Here is a 21,324-nt window from a genome sequence, read left to right on the forward strand (position 1 = left end):
TCTTGCTCGATTTTTTTTATTTTATCAGGGGTACGGAGTAGACTTGATGCACGTTACGCCACAGCGTTCTGTCAGTTGCTGTGGTAAAAGATGAATAAAACACATTGGGACAGCAGTTACAGGAAAATAATCAACCTTGGGGTGGTGACAGTAACTCCCCCTCGTGCTGTTATACACCGATCGGCCATAACGTTAAAACCAGGTAGGTCCCGCTTGTGCTGCCAAAACAGCTCGGACTTCACCTTCAGCAGCACCACGCGCTGACGCTCGATGGGATTGAGATCTAGGGGGAATTTTGCAGCCAAGTCAACACCTTGAACGCTTTGTCATGTTCCTCAAAACGTTCCTGAACGTTTAGGGGACAGCGTGGGAATTCTGACCGGTCTGCGGCTACGCTGTGCGTCCTGACACCCTCTCCGTCATATCCTGCATGAACCTCCACTATACTCCCTCACACACTCTTCATACATCCTTCCTGTTTTCCACCTCTTTTCACACACTCTCACATTTTCTCTCACATTGTGTTTCCTGTCCATCCGCAGGCCCCGGTTGAGGACATGGCTGCTTCCATTGCTCTAACATCTCTAGTGCGTCTCTGCTCTATCGTGACTCTTTGAAGATGAGTTAGATCGGTCACGGCTCACCTCTGCTTCATGAGCCAGCAGGATGCGGCATCGGTGCGTGCACTCTCCGAGCGTCTCCTGGTAGCGGCGCACAAGGGCCAGGCCGACAATGTGGTGCAGCTGATCAACAAGGGCGCCAAGGTTGCCGTCACCAAGGTGAGTCGAATTGACGGGCTCTGGTATGCTTCCACAAAGAGCTTTGCTCAGTGGGGACTTTGTTCTGAACGATGGGTTTTGTAACAGGCGTTGCTCAGTGTGTTCACTGAGTGGAAAGCCTGTTGGATTCGGCTATAGCTGAATTCTGGCCTTTATTCTAGATTTTTCTGCCTATGACATATCTGACACCTCGACTTTAAGAAGCGGTAAATATCTCTCACCAGCACGCTGTAGCTAACTGTGATTTGCTCACACGGTAAATGTCGCTCTTTAAGCAAGTTTTTGCATAGCTACCTTCCTTTTCTGAGAAGCTTACCGTGAGATCATCATCTGAGAAACGGTATTTAGCGGGTCAGGAGATTTCACAACTCTGACTGAAGGCAGGCCCGAAGCAGAATCCGAATCAGAGCCATACCCTTAACCAGCCTTCGTTTTAATGGGGTACGAGCAACGAGGCATAAAGCAAAGCAGTTCATCATAGAACCGCTGCTCATCTATTCAGCACCAGGCACGCCAGGTAAACATATTACACACCTGCTCCAAGCTCCAGGTGATACTGGAGCCAGGATATAAATCACACATACTATATAAAAAATGCACACTTGATTCATTTCTCTTAGCAGGTTAGTTATAAATCACCTAAATGAGCTTACTGTATGATTTTTTTTTTTTTTTATTTTAATGAATTTAGTTTGAAATGAAGTAAGAGGGAATGTGTGTAGAGGAAAAGAGAGGAAAAAGGTGTGTGTGGATGCAGGACGAGTACAGGACGGACTGGGATAATGTTCAGTGTCTCAGTGTTGGGGGTCACCCCGGGTCACATTGCTGTAGCTATGGTGCCTTTGTCCTTGGAACCCGCCAGGGGCCTCCACCTGAAATACGACAGGTGAAAATGGCAGCCCTCCAAAGCCAGGTCAAGGAAAACCAAACACAGGAGACCAAATTGCTCTTGCCACGCCTCGAAACCCCACACAGTACGGCCTATAACGTGAAAAAAAGAACCAGCTTTTCTGTTCGTACAAAGCTAGGATGGGAATTTCACCAGTGTTTCTAATAGGAAATCCTAGTTAATAGGTGTTGACTGGCAGAGGTGCCAAACGGTCTGAAGTTCTGAACGTAAAAGTGCGATTTAATATACTCGACAACAAAATAAATCAGTACTCCGGTAAAAGCTGAAGTACAGCTTTAAACTCTTCAATCGGTTTAAAGTAGGAAATTCTAAACTCAGTAAAAATCGACAGTAAAAGTACAAGGAAGTTTCACGAAAGGAAAAAAAAAACTGTTTGCCTCAATTCAAATCACATACGGATTTTAATGACTCATAAGTTTGTGCCCCTTTCGTGAAGAAATCAACACTCAGGCTAACTAACAATAGCTTTATTCTTATTGGCTAGAATGATATAACTGACGGTACTAATTTAGCTGAATGCAAATAGCTAGCTGTCTGTAGCATACATAGCGGCAGGTAGATTTTTCGCGATGGGCGTTTGACAGCATTCACATCGTCATCTGTTAAATCCGTTAGGAATTTGGACTCCTTGAAGATATCCGATGCTAAAAAGTGGCTTTATGAATACAAATCTACCATTATAGAGAAATGTAGTGATGTGGAGTTTGGAACTGTAACGAGTAGAAAGTAGAAATTCCTCTTTTGAAATGTGAAGTAGTATAAAAGAAGGTCAATCGTATAAGAACAGAATATCTGAAGTACAACCCCAGTTCTGAAAAAGTTGGGACAGTATGGAAAGTGTAAAAAACAAACAAACAAACACCCAAAAGGAGTCATTTGAAAAATCAGTTCAAACTGTACTATATTGAAAACACATTATTAAGACATTGTTTGATGTTTTACTTTGTGAATTTGATTTATTTTTGAAAAAATACATTCATTTCAAATCTGATGACTGCAACACACGCCAAAAAAAGTACCGCGGTGTAACATCAGCTTTTCTTTTAATAACACTTATTAAGAGTTTGGACGCTGAGTGAAGATACCGACTAGTTAAGTTTAGCAAGCGGAATTTTCCCCCATTCATCCATTAGGCATTTTTTAAGCTCGCACGACTGTACGGGGCCTTCGTCGCCTTATTTTGCGCTTCACAATGCGGCACACGTTCTCAATGGGAGACGGGTCAGGACTGCAGCAGGCCATGCTAGCACCCGCACTCCCTGCTTACGCAATCATGCGCTTGTAGTCCGGGCAAAATGTGGTTTGGCGTCGTCCTGCTCTGGATGAGAGCATATGTTGCTCCAAAATGTGTACATATCTTTCTGCATTAATGCTGCCCTCACAGATGTGCAAGCTACCCATGCCATGGGCACTGACACACCCCTGTACCATGACAGACGCTGGCTTTTGGAGAACACAACGGCTGTTTTGTCCAAAAATTATTTGAAATGTCGACTCGTCGGACCACAAAACACGTCTCCACTGTGCTACTGTACATCTCAGATGAGACCGAGCACAGAGAAGTGGGCGGAGCTTCTGGACAGTGTTGATGTACGGCTTCTGCTTTGCATAGTAAAGCCTTAACTTGCATCTGTGGATGCAGCGGTGAATGGTTTACTAAAGTATTCCCGAGCCCATGTCAGGATATCCATTACACACTCATGGCGGTTTTTAAGAAAGTGACGTCTGAGCGATCGGAGATCGAGGGGTTTTCGACCTCGCCCTTTACGCACCGAGATTTGAGCGGATTCCTTGAATCTTTTCATTATATCGTGCGCTGTAGAAGGTGAAACGCCCAAAATCCTACCGATTTATATCAGGGGAATGTTGTTCTCAAAGTGTTGGATTATTCGCTGACGCATCTGTCGGCAGATCGGCGAGCCTCGACCCATCCTTCCTCTCGAAGGACTAGGCCTTTTTTTGGAGTCTCCTTATATACTATGATTAGACGATTACCTCACCTGTTTCACATCACCTTCTTATTTCAACTCATCACATCGCTATTAGTCCTAAATTGCCCCGTCCCAACTTTTTTGGAACTTGTTGCATACATCAATTTCAAAATAAACATTTATCTTTAAAAAACAAACAAACAAAAAAAAACTATCCAGTTGATTAGGTAAAACATAAAATACCATGTATTTCTGTTTTTTTGTTGAGATACAAGTCAAAGTACATTTACAAAATCAATCCTCTTTGGTTTTTATTCGCATTTTCCAAACTGTCTCAACTTTTTCAGAATTGGGGTTGTAAGTACAGTAGCAAAAGTACTTCCTGTACTGACTAGCATTCTGTAAAGGACGCCATGCTAACCTGCCCCCGTTTAGCTTTCATTATAATCACAAGAAGGTTAGCATTTTAGAAAAGTGCAGTTTAACCAGCATAGAGAAATCTGAAAAACGTCATTTAGATGAGTAAGAAAGCGCAGTAATAATGAAGATTGTTTTTCCTAAATAGTAAAAAACAAACAAACAAACAAAGTGTCCAGTACATTCTGCTTATGCTAACATTTCCGACAGCAGTTAGCATGAGGGAAAATAGCTAAGAGCTCCTGAAACTGATCAGTGAATGCTAATGCTAAGTTGTTGCTTTTTTTAAACAACCTCAAAGTTATTACAGCACAAATCTGTTTGTGTGCTGTTAAATGTGTGTATATATATATATATATATATATATATATATATATATATATATAGACATTTTGTAAACAATCTCTTTCTCTGTTTGTTTTGACTGAAGCTTCATTAGCATAGCAGCTAATCCTGTGAAAGGTTCGATCTGTCTGTGGTAGGACCACTGGCAGGAATCTGTCCCTTACCGGCCGTGGAACTGATAAGATACTCAGTATTTCTGTCGTCCTCGGGTTAATCGGCGTTTGAAATCTACTACCATGAATCGTAATGTTACTTCACAGAACGTTTTGATTCGGTCATAAGATTGAGAACAACAGTAAAAGGCTTCACTCTTTCAGACTGCGTTGCTTGTTGGTTAGCGTAATCGCACACATTTCTGTCACGGTAGTTCAAGCAGGATCGTAGGCTAGCTAGCGGATTTAAAAAAATAAAAATAAAAAAATTAAATAAATAAAATAAACACTTAAACGTCGTTAAACTCAAACAGACCGTATATGGAACGTTAAATAAAGTTTAAAATCGCTAACTTAAGTAATCACTTGAGAGCTACAACAACGATAACAAGCTACCTTTGTAGACGGAAGTTGGCTGAGAGTTCGTCCGGCTTCCAAAAATATGATGTCGTTTCCAGTAAGGGGGACATAGTGTGCATCGATGCTCCCTGGTTTTCGCGATGTACTGTAAGACTTGTTTAGGAACGAATGTTCGAGTGCACTGGAAGGATTTCGCGATTGAGGCAGCCCTTAAAATGACCGACTCCCTGATCGATCGTTGCCCTGACTACTGAACTAGGGAGCTGATTGAGACGCACCCTTAGACATTTACGGTGTTTGGAAGCCCGTACGTTCCGAGATGGACAAGATATACATTTCTTAACTTGCTTTTGGTCTGATTTTTCCACCACTGATATTACAGTTTTAGTGTTAAGTTTAGACGTTTCGGGGGAAGCATCCCACAGATCTATTAATAAGACCGTGTGTGTGTGTCTGCAGTATGGCCGGACTCCGCTTCATTTGGCCGCTTATAAAAACCACATCGAGGTGGTGAGGATCCTGTTGAGGGCCGGCTGCGAGCTGGACATTCAGGATGACGTGAGTACTCAAACTGCTTGAAAAATCTCTCTGAGCAGTTATCACCACTGACTTAAAGTCTTACACAATTTTTCTTACACAACTTCTGGTGCGATTCATTACTGGGGATTTCACATGAATTTGTTTTATATTCCCTGTCCCGTGTAAGGATAAAACAGACCGATGACGTGAATGTTTCGTGAATGTCTCCTATTTTCTTAGCTTTATTAGCTTTTTTTTTTCTCTCCCCAATATTGTTGTATTGTTCATGATTCAGAAACTCACCTTGCCTCGTAGAGGCCGGATCGAACATTGCTTGTTTTCGCTGTATTCAAAGAGCATGACCTTGTTTTGCGTTTTGTGCTTTGCATGGCCCCTAGCAAGTGTGGCTGGCTGTGGTCTGTACACGTTATGTGGTGAAACCCTGTGCTAACAGTGATTAATGCCTGCAGGTAGGGGTTAACTTAGCGCTGGCTAGTTTATAGTTCATGGTTGGAAGCATGCCTAGCTCTGTATGAAGAACACCGCTGTAGGCAGCGAAAGAGCTAAAAAGCTAAAGCTAGAACCAGAACCTAAGGACTTAACCCCTGGATCGGGCATATCGTTTCCACCCGGTCCATGATCTCGGACGCCAAGTCTGATTCGGATGATCGTTGTAATGTAACACCAGCCTTTGCACATTTGGCTAAAGAACCGAACGTACATATCTAACAAGTTGCTCTATTGATGTAAATATTCAGCACGTTACGTTGAATTGATATAAACGTTGACCTGCTGTTGCCAGGGCGATCAGACAGCATTACACAGAGCAGCTGTGGTGGGAAACAGTGATGTCATCACAGCGCTCATTCAGGAAGGGTGTGCACTGGACAGGCAAGACAAGGTGAAACACACACATATACACACACACACACATTCCAGTTGAGTATGTTCTGCAGACTGATGAGGAAAAAAAACACTGTTGAATAGATCGTATAAAAAGGCTGTAAGATACGTGCCCGCATTGATCCACAACCATAATCGGCGACGAGTACACACATGCACACTGCACAATAAACAACATGATTTTTTTTTTTAACGACCGAAGTATAATAAGCAAGTTTGGAGACATTGATTTGTACTGATGTTTAAAAAAAAAAACACCACCACATCATTACACGGAATCCTTACAGCGTTTTCCTTCTGTTTGAACGGACAGGACGGGAACACGGCGCTGCACGAGGTCGCGTGGCACGGCTTCAGTCAGTCCGCCAAACTGCTGGTTAAAGCCGGGGCCAACATCCACGCTAAAAACAAGGTACTTTCATCTCCATCCAAATCTACTAAAACACTCGGGCCACGATTAAGGTCTTAAAACGTCCGCGGAAATAAAAAAAAAATTCCGAAATCTGAAGCTCATTAACTCACAGGTTTAATATCAAAACGTTATCGTTTCTTGACTGACAGCGCGTCCGTAGAGGCTCGTATGAACGGATCTTAAAACGACATGGTGTATACGAGTCTTCCGTAAGGCGCATGCCTTATTTGTTCATTTAATGAGAATCATTTAGCACACACACACACACACACACACACACACACACACTCATTAACGTAAGTTTCACTTGTATGACGCGCAGGTTTCACTAATATAATGCTTATCAATGCAGTGAATGCATGCTAGTTTTTCTTCAGTGGTGCACTGTTTGTGTCATTGACGTTGTGTATTATTATATTTAAAATAAAAAAATTTTAAAAAGCAGATATTATGCGAAGGCCAAATATACACTGATCAGCCATAACATTAAAACCACTGGCAGGCGAAATGAATAACGTTGATTATTCCAGTATAGTGGCACCTGTGAGGCGGTATGATATATTCATCAGGCAGCGAGTGAACAGTCAGTTCTCAAAGTCGATGTGTTGGAAGCAGGAAAAATGGGCAAGCGGAAGGAATCGAGCGACCTTTATAAGAACCAGATCCAAAACGGCAGGTCTTGTGGGGTGTTTCCAGTACGCGGGGGTTAGTACCTGTTAAAAGTGGTCCGAGGAAGGACAACGGTGAACCGACGACAGGGTCATGGGCGCACAAGGCGCGTTGATGTGCGTGGAGACTGAAGGCTAGCCAATCAGATCCATGGAGGCTCCACTTCACAACTTACAGGACTTAAAGGATCTGCTGCTAACGTCTTGGTGCCGGATACAATACAACAGGACACCGTCAGCGGTCGTGCGGAGTCCGTGCCTCGACGGGTCAGAGCCGATTTAGCACCACGAGCTAGTTAGGCAGGTGGTTTTAATGTTATGGCTGATTGATGTACTGTACATTTAACTCGCGCTACTGTTTGCATGGTCAAACTCAGAGAATCCTTAGCAATGTTTACACGCTATACACATAATTGAAACGTAGTGCTGGTGGATCCCCGACGCCGACTGGTCAGAAAGGCGTTCATTTAGCATCGTCCAGTGTCAGCACTTTGAAACACTCAGAGGTAGACCTGTCTTTTTTTTTTTTTTTTTTTTGGACGGAGGGCTTTTCGCGGTTCCTCAGAAACAAGACAAGCTGCATTTTCGTCTTATTCGTTTCCAGAGAGAGAAATGAAGAGAGGCTGGTGACTTTATAACTGCTAAAACATAAGCGACGTGATCGCAGGAACGAACTTTCTCAGACTTGAAAAGCATCAGAAACATGACCTTGCTCTTGTGAAGTGAATATGAATAAGGAGATTTGTCTGTCTCGATCCATTAATATTGTTTATATTGATGTTATTGAGGGCTCTTTTTGAATACCTCTCTCTCTCTCTCTCTCTCTCTCTCTCGTTCTCCATCTGTGTGTTTTTCAGGCAGGGAACACGGCTCTACACTTGGCGTGTCAGAACGGTCATGCTCAGAGCACTAAAGTCCTGCTGCTAGGAGGAGCTCGTCCCGACTGCAAAAACAATGTGAGTGCCTTCTCATTTTACCCGTCGCTCTCGCTTCCTCTCGCGCCTTTCACTGCCCTGAACACGTTCATGGAAAGTATAACAACCTAACAACATACTCGAGCACGATCGTGATGCGTTGCTTAGCATCACTGGAGTAGAAAATATCATAAAGTAAGTGTGTGTGTGTGTGTGTGTGTCAGGCACAATGAGTGGCCCAATAATAGGTTAGTGCTTGTGGTTGCACACATAGTTGTGTTGAGTGACACATAATGCATCAGTTCCTGTCTGTGCTGGTTGAAAGTTATGGTATGGTACTTACTTGTGTGTGTGTGTTTTGTTTTCCTCAGGTAGGTGACACATGCCTGCATGTCTCCGCCCGCTACAACCATGTGGCTGTTATCCGTGTTCTTCTAGGTGCTTTCTGTTCGGTGGCTGAAAAGAATCAGGTAAGCTTCGTAGCATCCTAGCGAGCGTCCTAGGAGTTCTAGCGTAGGATTCTACATAGTGCCCTTAAGGATTTCAGAGAGGGTTAACCCGGTGATCCTTTTGGGGTTTTTTAAAGACCATGGCTGAACGGAACGGGGGGAAGAAAATCCAATAATGAATTGTAATACAGTATACAACAACAACAACAAAAATCAAAACTGTATCACCTTTCAATAATTGCTCATTATTTCGAAGTTGTCAAATAGAGTATTTCCCCTTATGAAGACTATATCGAAAAGACAGGCCCCTGAGTAGAAAACTCGATGCAACGAAAGTCACACACGAGTTAGAAAACATGTCGTGATCGCTGAAAGTAAATAGAGTGTACCTGTGATTTCAAATTAGTCTAATTGCATGAACATGGTTGTAGAAATGACCCGTGAACACCAGAAACTTCTCGGTTCTGGACCCATGGGCCGTGTCTATCCGCGTCGTGGCTCCACGTGGAAAAGAATTGGCAGAGGAATTGAGAAATCCGATCGTGAGACTTCACAAAGACGGGAAAGGATACACTAGGTAGAAAAGCAATAGGAACACGGTTGCAGCGGTAATCAGGAGGTACGGGACGAGCCGCAGTAGCGGTAATCAGAGCCGCCGTGGCCGTCGTCCGAAAAATGAACCCGCGGATTTACGCGATCTAGCAATGAAAAACAGGCAAGTGCATCAGACTTGGCTCATCGGTGGAGGATAGCTCGAAGGACATTGCATGACGTCAGCCTCTGTGGACGGCGTCCAAGAAAAACACCCTTCGGCACAAAACTGCAAGATTAAACTTTGCTAAAGAACGTGAAAAGAAGGCTGTCGGGTGCGCGTTCTTTAGACGGGCGAGACCAACATGAATTTGTTCGGATCAGATGGGGTCCAGCATGTTCGGCGTGAACCTGGCCCGGACGACCACGGCGAACGCGTAGTCGTGACATCGGCGTGAAGCACGGTGGTGGGAGAGCGATGATACGGCGCTGCATGGCGTGCAAATGGTGTCAGGAAGATGATATGTACACGTCACTACCGAAAAACCGGCCGACGAGCTGACTCCCAGTCTCCAGGAGCTTGGCACAAGAGGAATATTCCAGCACGGTAACGTACGCAAAGATCCAACACACGTTTTCTAAAGAAAGAACGAACGGAACACTACGACCTGGCCAAGTATTCCCTAACTACCTCTGGACATTAATACGAGCTGACCGAGTACAGCATCCTCTGTGACTAAAGAATTGACCGTTTTGGGGGGGAAACTTAAAGGAATAGCTTTACTTCTGACTGTTACAGAATGCTGGCACTGGAGACTCCTTGCATGGATGTTTAAAAAAACCACGTGTGTGTTTGTAGGCAGGAGATACGGCCCTGCACGTGGCGGCCATGCTAAATCATAAGAAGACGGCGCGTGTGCTGCTGGAAGCTGGAGCCGATAGAAACGTCCAGAACAACGTGAGTTCTCTTCCAGCACAAATATACACACGCCCACTCCGTTACTCAGATCACCGCTTTGTGTGACTCGACTCAGCAGCTCATCAGGCATACGGTAGATTTATAACACTTAATCGTTTTCAGTAATACTGCTACAGTACTGTGGACCCACTGCACGTAAACAAACATCACACTATAAACGCTGGCGTATGATAAAGCTAAATACCAAACAACAGCTCTTTCACATAGATGTGTACATACAGTCCGCAAGACACGATAATAACCGAATCTACACAAACGATCCAGTTCAAAAGTTCACACGCGCTCGATTATTAACGCTGTGTGGCGTTACCCGGACGATCCACGACATGGTGTGTTTACGTTTTGGGAGAGTTCTTCACGAGTCCCTTGTTTGTCCTGAGCAGTTAAACTGCCCCACTGTTCTTCAGAAAAATCCTCCAGGTCCGGCACGTTCTTTACATTTCCAGCATCTTCTGCACGTTTGAGCCCTTTACACCAGCGACTATATGATTTTAATATCCATCTTCTCACACCGAGGACGACCGAGGGACTCGTACACGACTGTTACAGAAGGTGCGAACGTTCACTGATGCTCAAGAAGGCGACACGATACGTTAAGAGCCGGGGGGGGGGGGGTGTAAACTTTTGAACAGGATGATAAAATTGTAAATTGCCATTATTTTGTTTGGCATTATTAAGTGCCTTCGTGAGCATCGGTACACGTACGTTTACATGACGCGAATGATTTTAGCAAAGGGAGATGTGTACAGGCTTATCTTTCATACGTGTGTGTGTGTGTGTGTGATATAGGCAGGACAAACTGCACTGGACCAGGCCAGAGAGAACAACAACCCTGAAGTAGCACTGCTTCTGACTAAAGCACCACAGGTGACTAAACAACACACACACACACACACACACTGTTATTTCCTTCAGATATTTATATAGCCTATCTAACCGCTGGCATAATTAATACTATTTGAAATAATATTTACGATACTTTGCAGTTGCATCGGCTTGTACTGTTATCAGGTACGGCTGTTCATCACAACAGGCCAAAGATCACAGTGCAGACAGGAAACTGAAATTTAATACAAGTACAGACAGAGATGGAAGGCACGGTGTGCCAAAAACCACACACACACACACACACACACACAGAAATCACAGTGTGTTAAAAATCTGTCAACGAAAAAAAAAAAAAAAAAGCATGTTTGTGAGTCAGCTCGGTAAAACAGTGGTGTCACGTGATCCTTTGTCGAAATCTTGTGGAAACCGTGGTAATTAGCAGCTTCCCTCAAACTCGTCGTCTTCGGAAAGCTCCGACTTGTCAGGAAATGATGTCACGTTATAAACAGGATTCATTTGGGCATTCACACGCTCGTTCATTCACACCTAGGGGCACCCTTTCCTAAGTGTTACTCATGTAAACATGTGTGTGTGTGTGTGTGTTCAGATTCAGAGCTTCACCCGTGGCAGAAGCGTGAGGAAAAGGAGGGACAAGTTGAGGGCTGAAGGACGAGCGCAGTCGGTTCCACGCGATCAGATGCTGCCGAGTAAGGTAGATAAGACAGGCCACATTTGTGTGTACACACACACACACACACACACACACACACACACTCTTCAGCACTAATTCCGGGATCTATGGACGTTTATACTTGTGAATAATCCTGCAAACTTAGTGTAAATTTATGACCTGCAATCCCGATTGACTCCATTTCAGTCCGAGGTTGTAACGAGGTAATGTGAACACGATGCCTCTCGCGCGCTCGTGCATTTAGATCGGATCGCTATACATCAGTTCCTCCGGAAATGAACGCGAAATCAAAAGAAACTCCGCAGTATTCGGAGGAGCTCGCAGCTTTTCAAAAACGGCCGCCGATTCGGGCCAAGTTCAGACAAATCCGTCTTCCGTTAATGTCCCTCGAACGCGAGGCATGCAGCTAACGGGTCTTATTTACTAACCGACGTCACCGCGAAAGAGCGCGCAAAACAATCTCTCGCAAGTAGTTTTCCACCGGAAAAAAAAAAAAACCTCCACGAAATCCCGTACAGACTGATGTACTGTGCTTAATGTAAGTCATGTAAGCGCAGGCGATGAGTTACACAGGATCTCCAGACTCTATTTGACTTCCAGGAAAGCGTGTCTGCGGCGGAAGAAACTCCCAGCAGCGATCGCTCTGCGCAGAGGAACGAGTCACCGCGTGGCACTCGGCAAAGAAACGGCCGCAGCCGAGTCGGAGAAAAGGTGCAGATCACTCTGTCTGAAAGACGATCCGTTATAAACACTGTTTTTCACTTACAGATGGAAAAACCCTCACCTGCTCTTTTCCCCCCACTCCGTACCCGCAGATTCCTTTCCACCTCAGCGTTCGACTCGGGGGTGCGTTCCGAAACGCTTTTCTGCTCACCACGCCTGTAAAGAGTGCTTATACGAGTTAGCGCAGCCTTCCCGTTAGCTCGAACCTCTGGCACCTCAGCCCCCGAGATGTCGTTTTTCCCCCCCCGTGACTTTATGCGTTGTGGTACTGCCACATGATTGGCTGATCGCTTTACTGCAGCGGTAACACCCTCCCCCCCTCCCCCTGTATAACGGCTACATGATGTTTCTGAACACTATCACTACTTTGAACAAGAGGACTAGGCTGTAATAACGTGGACTATTTCACATGTAAAAACATGTCGCATTTAATTCATCTCGCGTTCTAAAAACATTCACGTACTAATTATGCGAATTGGGACGAAGGGGCGCGTCTCGTCATCTCGTTAGCCACGATGTTTGTCGCCAGGCGCTTTTTTTTGGCAAAAAAGTCGCTTAAGGGGTCTGAAAAGTCGCTAAGTTGGCAGCACTGACAGCTAGATACTGGCAGGCTAAGCTCCGCCTCTCCCCAGCAAATAGACAATACGGACTGAGAGAGAAACGAGGGGGTTTTTGTGCACATTCTGTTTGAAAAGCAATAAAATACACCGAGTCCCCAAAGGATGTTTTTTTCTTTTTTTCTTCTTGAAAACAATTTGCGCCCCCCCTTCCTATCTCTCCGCCCCCAAAGTGTTGAGAACCACTGGCTTCCTGCATTGATGAGCAGGTGTCCCTAATGAAGTTGCTGGTGAGCGTATAAACACTGGTAATAAAACAAACTGACAAAAACGTAAAGATTAAAAATTAAAAAAATAAACTAGGCATCTGTGATTTTGAAAGTATTTTGTTATGCTACATGAGACAAGCGGGTAAACATCGGCCATATTTAGTCATTCTTTAAGCACTGGTGTGTGTGTGTGTGTTGTTGCAGCCTTCTCTATCAGACCCTCTATCCAGTAAAGAGCAGAGAAAGAGGAGTAAAACGAGAGCTTCACCTCCGCGAGCAGTTCCTCCTCCACACAGCTACAAGGCTTATCAGCTGTACACACTGTACAGGGACAAAGACGGCAAGGTCATGCAGGTAAAAGCGCTCTCAAATCCGATTGGTTAGAGGGCGTTGATCCGACAGGTTAGTATTAGTGTGCACGTCCTAATAAGTTATCATTTCTACAGTTACGACTTCCTCGGGGACTTGACCTGATCATATAACCCAAGGAGTCTCCACTGGAGACGGAAGGAGTCTCCAGTGGTAGCGCTTGGTCCAAGTCGATTACGTTTTCCTTAACCTACGCGACGTTTCGAACTGTTCTCGGGCACGATCCGTTAAAAGCGTCATCTGACGTAACGCCATCGCGCCGTTTTCTAAAAGAGCGGCGTCCTGTCTGTCTACAGGCTCCTCTGAACGGCTGCAGGTGCGAACCGCTCATCAACAAACTGGAGAACCAGCTGGAGGCCACCAAAGAGGAGATGAAGTCCGAGATCCACACGGTCCAGGAGCTTATGAACAGCAAGATGGGTCAGCTGGACCGCAAGAGCAAACACCAGGTACACGCGCTATCATTTGTGACGCGTTGCTAGGTTTTCCGGTTTTTTCTTCCGAGCCGTTGTTAAATCGTGACGCGTCTGTAATACTGAGGAAATTCCCTGTGGTCGTCCCTGGTCTCAGATCCGAGCTCTGGACAAGATGACGTTAGAGAGAGTGTCTGCTGAAAGGATGGAGTGTTTACGTCGCGTCGATGAGAGGGCCAAAGAGGAGCGGCTGGAGGGTGAAAAGAGACAGGTAATATTCACGTTACGATGCAGCACTAAGCCATGCTTATATCGTTAAAGATATAAAACTATGAGCTCTTTACTCTCATTGGCTAGTGAGATTTGGATGGACAGCTCCCTGACCTGGAAGTAGCGGCGACTAAAGCGGTTCAGAGGTTTGGGCGGCCTCATACGACGATTTATTTCTCTCGAGATGAGCTCTCAGGAGCGTCTCTACTTCCTGGTCAGGGAGCCGTCAATCCAAATCTAACAGAGTAAATGGCTGTTAAGCCCCGCCCACACGTGAGGTTAAACACGAAACCTCAGGAAGCACGTTCGTAAAGCACGAGTAGTGAAAAGGATGCGAAGCAAACTGTTTATTTGTTGCATCTTTGGCACAGAGTTCATCGTTTTCAGCTTCAGAGTGTTTTTCTTCTCTCGTAGTGCTCGAAAAAAAGTTTCGTTCGGTTACTTTTGTACAAGTCGAATCCCATAGACGTCCACCAGACAATGTGAAAGGAGGAGCGATGCGAGGATTTCATGAATTGTAGCTCTTTCGGGAGCTTAAAAGCTAGCGCTTGGATGGATATAGCGCGTTTTGGGTTCTAGTAGTTGTTGTTTTATTTGCCTCGCACTCAGGCTTCGATGGTGAGCGAACTGAAGAATTGGTGCGTGTCTAAGCTCCAGAGGATGGAGGCGCGTCTGACGGCAGATGCACACGGTGCCCCTCTGCGCCGCTCCTCTTCTCTAGACGGGGGTGACACCCGCTGTCTGGTAACCAGCGACCCAACTGAGCGATGGGAGGGAGGAGCTACGGGAGAAGAGGACATGTTGGATAATCACTACTTTGTGGTTCAGATGGACAGCTCTTCGGGTAGGTTACACACACATTGTTCATCTTACTCACCGTGGTGGACTTACTATTGCCAGAATTCTGAATATTTTGAGCTGAACGGAATTGAAAAGGTTAACCGTATCGCTTCTTTTTAAGATGGCAAACAGAACATCCAAGAGACGTTCTTCCCGGTGGCTCGGGACAAATCGGCCCCGTCCTCTCCTCTTGTAGTACGGCCAAAAGCGCGCACGCTGTTCTCCGCTGACCCCCACAGGCCAGACGGGGAACTGCAAGAGGCCTCAAATTCGGGCCGATCCGACAGCCTGTCGCCGTCCGCACAGCGCCGGAGCGGTGGCCAGAAACAGGACCGGGACGACAAGCACAGCAAGAGTTATAAAAGTAAGCGCCATAAAAGGCATTCTGAAGGGAGGACTCAGAACCAAGATGGGACTAATACCCTAGAGGAGACATTTCCTCAGGAGCAGGCCGACGTACACGCTCTTGAGGTGACGCAGTGCTTCTTCGAGGCAGTGTCCACACAGATGGAGCGCTGGTACGAGCGCAAGGTCCAGGAGGCGAGCTGGCAGGCCGAGCAGCGAGCACGAGCCGATCGCGTCACTCTACTGGAGAGGATCAGCTGCCTGGAAGACGAACTGAGGCTCCTCAGAACCAGCAGACGAGAGGACAGCTAGTACGCTAGAGCACTGGCTTGGTTAGATGAAGATGGTGGAGATTTCAGGAGGACTGGACGACCGAGATCATAACCACCTGTTAAACACTTTTTTTGTCTATATGAAGGTTTTCAGTCATCCGGATCATACAGATAGAACCAGATCGTAGAAGTACTTCAAGGCGTCTGGACTTTTTAGATATTCACCCATTCATCCACTACTCACCGGGGCATTGTCTGAAATGATATTTTAAGTATTAAGTACTTAAGTGTTTTCAGTATAAAATGAAACTTTTGAATTCAGGGGTTTCCTTGTGCCTGTTTCTACCCTTCTTTCATTCCAGCCCATGGCAAACAAGATTTGGGACATTTTCCCGAGGCTTTTACAAAAACAACAACATTTTTTTTTGTTTGATCCAAATCATTCCCGACACGGTAAAGTAACAAATCCTGCGGATTTCTCAGACTAATCCTCCGGCGGTTCTTTGTTCTCACAGAAACGTCAATTCCTTCTGCTTGAGACTTGTGTCCTCCAGTCACTACTCGCCGTGTACCTTGCCGTAAAAACCTTTCAGCTTTAATTCACCGTGAAACATTTGTTTTTTTGCCGTAATCACTTCTAGAGCTGATTTATTCTGGAGTGTTTCTCTATCTCATAAACAAAGCGGCGTTCTCAAGATTTATTACGTTTCCTTTGAGGAAACCTGTGGATGTTCCCCAAGCAGCCATTTTGACCCGCATTTTTCACAATGTAGTTGTCGCCGTGGTTCTTTCCCGCGGACATCTTCTCTACTGCGCGACCAAAAAAAGCTAAATCGGACTCGTCGTCGGTTTGAAATGTTCTTCAGATCCGAACGCGGGTCCAGCCGGCTTTACTATCTATATATCTATCTATCTATCTATATACAGTGCCTTGCATAAGTATTCACTCCCCGTGAACTTTTCCCGCATTTTGTAGTGTTGGACCGGAGTCGATCTCATTGGGATTAAAATGGTGATAGAGTTGGTGTGAAACCTCTAAATCTGGTCCTCTGGTCTGATGAGAAGAAACATTTCCGGGCTACGTTTGGCAGAACTCCAGCCCGGAGAACACCATCCCCACGCTGAAGCATGGTTTGGAAGCGTACCGAGAGTTACCCCATGGTTTCTCGGTTGCGTCTCTGACTTTCCTTTAGATCTCCACTGCAAAATGTGCACACTTATGCAAAGGCAGTGTACGTGATCGACAGTTCTCCTACAGTTTGCGTGTTGCTGGGCGTCGGTTCGTTGCGGATTTTGCGGCACGCACACGTGACGTGACACTGGACGGGCACGGATGTGGTAAATGGCAAACTTATATAGCGCTTTTATCCAAAGCGTGTGTCTCATTCACACACACTCGCACACCAATGGTAGCAGAGCTGCCATGCAAGGCGCTAACTTGCCATCGGGAGCAACTCGGGGTTCAGTGTCTCGCCCAAGGACACTTCGGTATGTGGAGTCACGTGGGCCGGGAATCGATCCGCCAACCCTACGATTAGCGGACAACCCGCTCTACCACCTGATCCACAGCCGCCCCGGATGTGGTTAAAAGCACTGTTTACACTGTAAAAAAAATTCTGTCGATACACTGGCTGTCAATGAAACTTGTTTATCCTATGAGTTTAAAAGCTAATAAGTTGTATAAGCTGTTCGAGAAGTACTCATCACTAGTACAAGCGTCACTAGGAGTCTTCTTCTTCTTCTTCTTAAACATCTACACGGTTCACCGTGTGCTGCTGCCTGGGTCTTGAACTATTCGTCGTTGACTGATTATCGGTGCCAGTACGAGTTAAAATGATGTACGCTCCTGTTTAAACCCGTTTACGTTTCTCGGAGAGGATAGAGTAAGGGAAGAAAAACGTGCATAGAACATGAAACTGAAGGGCTTTGAATGTTTTGCGTCCGACGCGTTTCTCTGTACCGAGGCCACGCCGATTCCTGCTCCGTGTTTGTGTTTTTAATCGAGTTGACCGTTTTGTACAACGTCTCTCTTCTTTTTGTCTGCACTTCCCGGGCTAAATCTGAAATCATCCAAATGATCGAGGAGCTACCCTGACGAACGTCTTAACCCAACGAAACACGATATTTGATTGAGCTGGTATTCGGGTTCCTTTCGTAGCCGGATTAAACTTACCTCGAGAATCGTGTTGTGAGGCTGGTGTCACGAACTACGAAATCGCTCCATTCAAAATGGTCAGGAATCTTGAACCCACGGGCGATCCACATATTCACTCCGTTCTGTTGCGAACACTCCTGAGGGAGATGATCGGGAAGACCTTGATTACTGGGGCTGTGATCCAAAAGGCATACGACGGGGTGTCCGAAAAGTCTCCATACGCAGGGGAGTGTGTTGCCAGCACCACGTCGGTTGTGCCTTCGTCAGCAGACTGTTCGTACACGTCCAGTTCTTCTCGGTCGGTCCGCGACACTTCCGGTCTTTTTGAATTTGTTGATAAGTTTGGCAGCAGTGCCGTGTGTGTGATGTGCTCGCCATGTTATCTGTTAAAGTCCGTCGAACCTTGCGACAGCTTCCCGATCCAGCCGTGAGAACGATTCCAATATGTTCTTCTGTAAAAGGTGTTTTAAAACCCATGTGAAAAAATATCCATCTATAACGCTTTATCCTACACAGGGTCACTGGGAGCCTATCCCAGGGAACACGGGGGACACCCGGGATGGGGTGCCAACACATCGCGGTACACGGTCGCGTACTACAGACGATTTGCGAACGCTCAATCAAACCTGTGGACTGGGGGAGGATCCCGGAGTACCCGGGGTACCCGGGGGAAATGCACGCACACGGAGCGGAGGCGGGAATTGAACCCCGGAGATATTTTGCTTAAAAAAATAAATAAATGTCTTCATTTCCTCTACGTATGGAGACTTTTGTGACCCCCTGTACATCACACGGCATACTAATCATACCAAACCCTCCTCAGATTTCTCCTCAGTCGCTGATGTGGAATAATTAATATTAATGCGTTGAGTTTTTTTTTATGTTCAATAAATATATGATGATTAATTGTGTGTGCTTTTTTTGTTTTGTTTGTTTTTAATGTGCAAAAGTAGTTTACGATGCACTCTTGTCCCAAACGTAAGGCTAAAGTGGCTTACTGCTTTTATTTATTTATTTAGGCTGCATTAACAGCGTTCACTGTGCTTCGTGTGTTTATTTCTTTCTTTATTTTTTTAATCAGTCCGCACAGAGTTTATCGTCATCGTTGCGTCCAGAAATGTTTGAATTCACTGCGGCTTTTTTCCAGAATTTGAGATGCAATTTGCGGAGTTCTTCTTGTGCTTTGTCTGAGGGAGAACTACTTGAAGAGATCGCACTTTCGCGGTGATGTATGTTGGTAAACGAGGGCTTTTAGCTGTACTCGCGTTCGACGCAGATGAACCGAAGAGGGTTTTGACCGAACGCGCGTCGTAGTGATGTCACATGACGCGTCTTGGCCTGAATATGCGTTAATTTTTTTTAAAAAATTTGAATATTTCTTTCATTTCTATTACTTTCATTAACGATTACAGCGAAATGGAGCCAGAGAAAGTCCCCCATCGTCACTAGCCATGTGGGTCTGTCTGTTATCCGCTTACCTTCTATTTCACGTCTCTTTTGTAGCACATTATAGTACAAATTAGTGTCAAAAAGTGTCCCGTCAGTCAGTCATTCATCAGTTTCAGGGTTTATTCTTTAGTGCAAGACATCAACATACTCTCAAGAACGACACAGGAAAGGATGCAGTCGTCATCGTCATGAGAGTGAAATACAACCTACATTTATTGCGCTTGCTTGCTTGCGGTAAAAACCTCACAGCACACTCCGTGTGAGACCGGGAGCGCTCACGTAATTATCGCGAAAACTCGCGCGGCCCAATCGGATGATTTCTCTGCTCGAGCGAGCGATCGGGCGGACGGAGGCGAGGAAATTCGCGACGCTCCTGGCCACCATCGAGCGCTGAAGCCGAGATCGCTCGCACGGGAGCCTGCATCCGCATCCCGTCACCTTCCAGCCAGAGCGAGGGACCTCTTAAGCTCCTCGAGGTGATTGTTGGCCTGCGTGATCATCATCCGGATGGCGTCCTACAGGAAGGAGTAGTGACGCTGATGAACAATTATACTGGAACACTGATGTCTGAACGAGAACGGCGTCCCACAAGTTATATTGGAATAAAATCCAAAAATGTTGGTCTGGTGTTACAAAAACATGACTTCCTGGTTTGTCGCCATCTTGTAAAAATACAGCTAAACTGCACTCTTAGTGAAGTGCGTCAGTTAAAAACATTTTAAAAGATTACTAGATTTAAAAATAAAAGCAAACGAATATCTGATGGATACCGATATCGGCTGATACTCGAGGTTTCGGTATCGGAAGTGAGACGTGATGTATCGTACCATCTCTAAGCGATATTGTAGGGCATGTGCCTTCATGTGCACTCACTTTTCTCCATCTGACCCTCAGCGAGAGACTTTTGGGCACCTTTAATGCTGTATGTTGTTGTTGTTGATGATGATGATGATACATTAGAGATGTTTGCATGGTTCTTCACCTGATCTGTGGCCTCCTTGTTCCTCTTGAACTCCTCTCTTGCCCAGTCCTTCAGATATTTACGATCTGCTTCCTCTGGAACTTGGCGGATTGTCCTTAACATATTACGGTACAAACCTAAAACTTTTTGTCTCTGCAAAAACTAAAAAAAAAGTCCCATGAGGTCAAGTTAACAACAACAACAACAACACACACTGCCCTTTATACTACTCCAGTTCAACAACAACTGACCTCCAATATTTATGTACATCTCTCTGTAGCTAGCAAGTGAACATGAGCTGATTTTAATAATAAATCATTAAATATGAAATTCAAACACGTTACCTGTTTGAGGTTTAATGTAGCCGGTGGGAATCTTGACACGGACATTTCAATCACATTTTGTGAGCCACAGTCAGGGCTGACCAACCAAAGATATGGTGTATTACCGCCACCTACTGGACTGGAGTAACGTAAGTGGAGGCTCATGAATATTCATACAGAAAGCGCCATCTGATTGGCCGGTGAAACCTCCAACACTGAGTCGTCTCTTTCACACCACCACACACACAACGAAAGAAACTGAAAAACTTTTTTTTATTTTTTTATTTGCAGAAATTTAAAACTGATATTCTTGTTAGTTGTTCATTTTGAGATGTTTGTTTTAATTGCTCATTTTTATATATATAAAAAAAAAATTGGCATGGAATGTGTCTTTTTTTTTTTTTTTTTTTTTTTTTTTTTACAAAACATCGAAATAGCCATTTGTTTCCGTTTTGAAAATTAATTGTTCGGCTTCACCAATGTCCCAGCCAATATTATATTACAAATCTTCACAAAAGTCGACGTATTCACGCAGCAAAATGAAACGTCAGAGACCAAAATTTTCACCGGCCAATCAGATAGCGCTCTCG

At 45.1% G+C, this 21,324-nt stretch overlaps 2 protein-coding genes across 7 annotated transcripts in view; one reads left to right on the forward strand and one right to left on the reverse strand.

Moving 5' to 3' along the window:
- ankrd6b (ankyrin repeat domain 6b) overlaps positions 1-16,167 on the forward strand; it is a 31,388-nt gene extending 15,221 nt beyond the window's left edge. For 2 of the 5 annotated variants that reach the window (XM_017453947.2, XM_017453951.3), the window contains 15 exons: positions 543-779; positions 5,354-5,452; positions 6,216-6,314; positions 6,630-6,728; positions 8,254-8,352; positions 8,682-8,780; positions 10,150-10,248; positions 11,059-11,136; positions 11,705-11,809; positions 12,389-12,499; positions 13,542-13,691; positions 14,003-14,155; positions 14,277-14,390; positions 14,999-15,233; positions 15,351-16,167. In XM_017453947.2, the coding sequence (XP_017309436.1) occupies positions 654-779; positions 5,354-5,452; positions 6,216-6,314; positions 6,630-6,728; positions 8,254-8,352; positions 8,682-8,780; positions 10,150-10,248; positions 11,059-11,136; positions 11,705-11,809; positions 12,389-12,499; positions 13,542-13,691; positions 14,003-14,155; positions 14,277-14,390; positions 14,999-15,233; positions 15,351-15,886 (2,202 nt within the window). In that variant the 5' untranslated portion in view covers positions 543-653 and the 3' untranslated portion in view covers positions 15,887-16,167. The remainder of the gene's footprint in view (positions 1-542; positions 780-5,353; positions 5,453-6,215; positions 6,315-6,629; positions 6,729-8,253; positions 8,353-8,681; positions 8,781-10,149; positions 10,249-11,058; positions 11,137-11,704; positions 11,810-12,388; positions 12,500-13,541; positions 13,692-14,002; positions 14,156-14,276; positions 14,391-14,998; positions 15,234-15,350) is intronic. The other 3 variants (XM_017453959.2, XM_017453955.2, XM_017453967.2) reach the window with 3 other exon arrangements.
- A 3,478-nt stretch (positions 16,168-19,645) lies between these two features.
- lyrm2 (LYR motif containing 2) lies at positions 19,646-20,885 on the reverse strand. 2 transcript variants are annotated; one of them, XM_017454342.3, is made up of 3 exons: positions 20,756-20,885; positions 20,433-20,573; positions 19,646-19,965 (listed from the first exon to the last, which is right to left on the reverse strand). In XM_017454342.3, the coding sequence occupies exons 1-3, from the start codon at positions 20,798-20,800 to the stop codon at positions 19,885-19,887; spliced, it is 267 nt and encodes an 88-aa protein (XP_017309831.1). In that variant the 5' UTR covers positions 20,801-20,885; the 3' UTR covers positions 19,646-19,884. The 2 variants fall into 2 exon arrangements, with proteins under 2 accessions (XP_017309831.1, XP_047016760.1); XM_047160804.2 differs by having other exon boundaries at positions 20,324-20,573.
- Positions 20,886-21,324: the final 439 nt, after the last annotated feature.

Source organism: Ictalurus punctatus, chromosome 2 (assembly GCF_001660625.3).
Source record: "Ictalurus punctatus breed USDA103 chromosome 2, Coco_2.0, whole genome shotgun sequence".
Classification (NCBI taxonomy): Eukaryota; Metazoa; Chordata; class Actinopteri; order Siluriformes; family Ictaluridae; genus Ictalurus; species Ictalurus punctatus.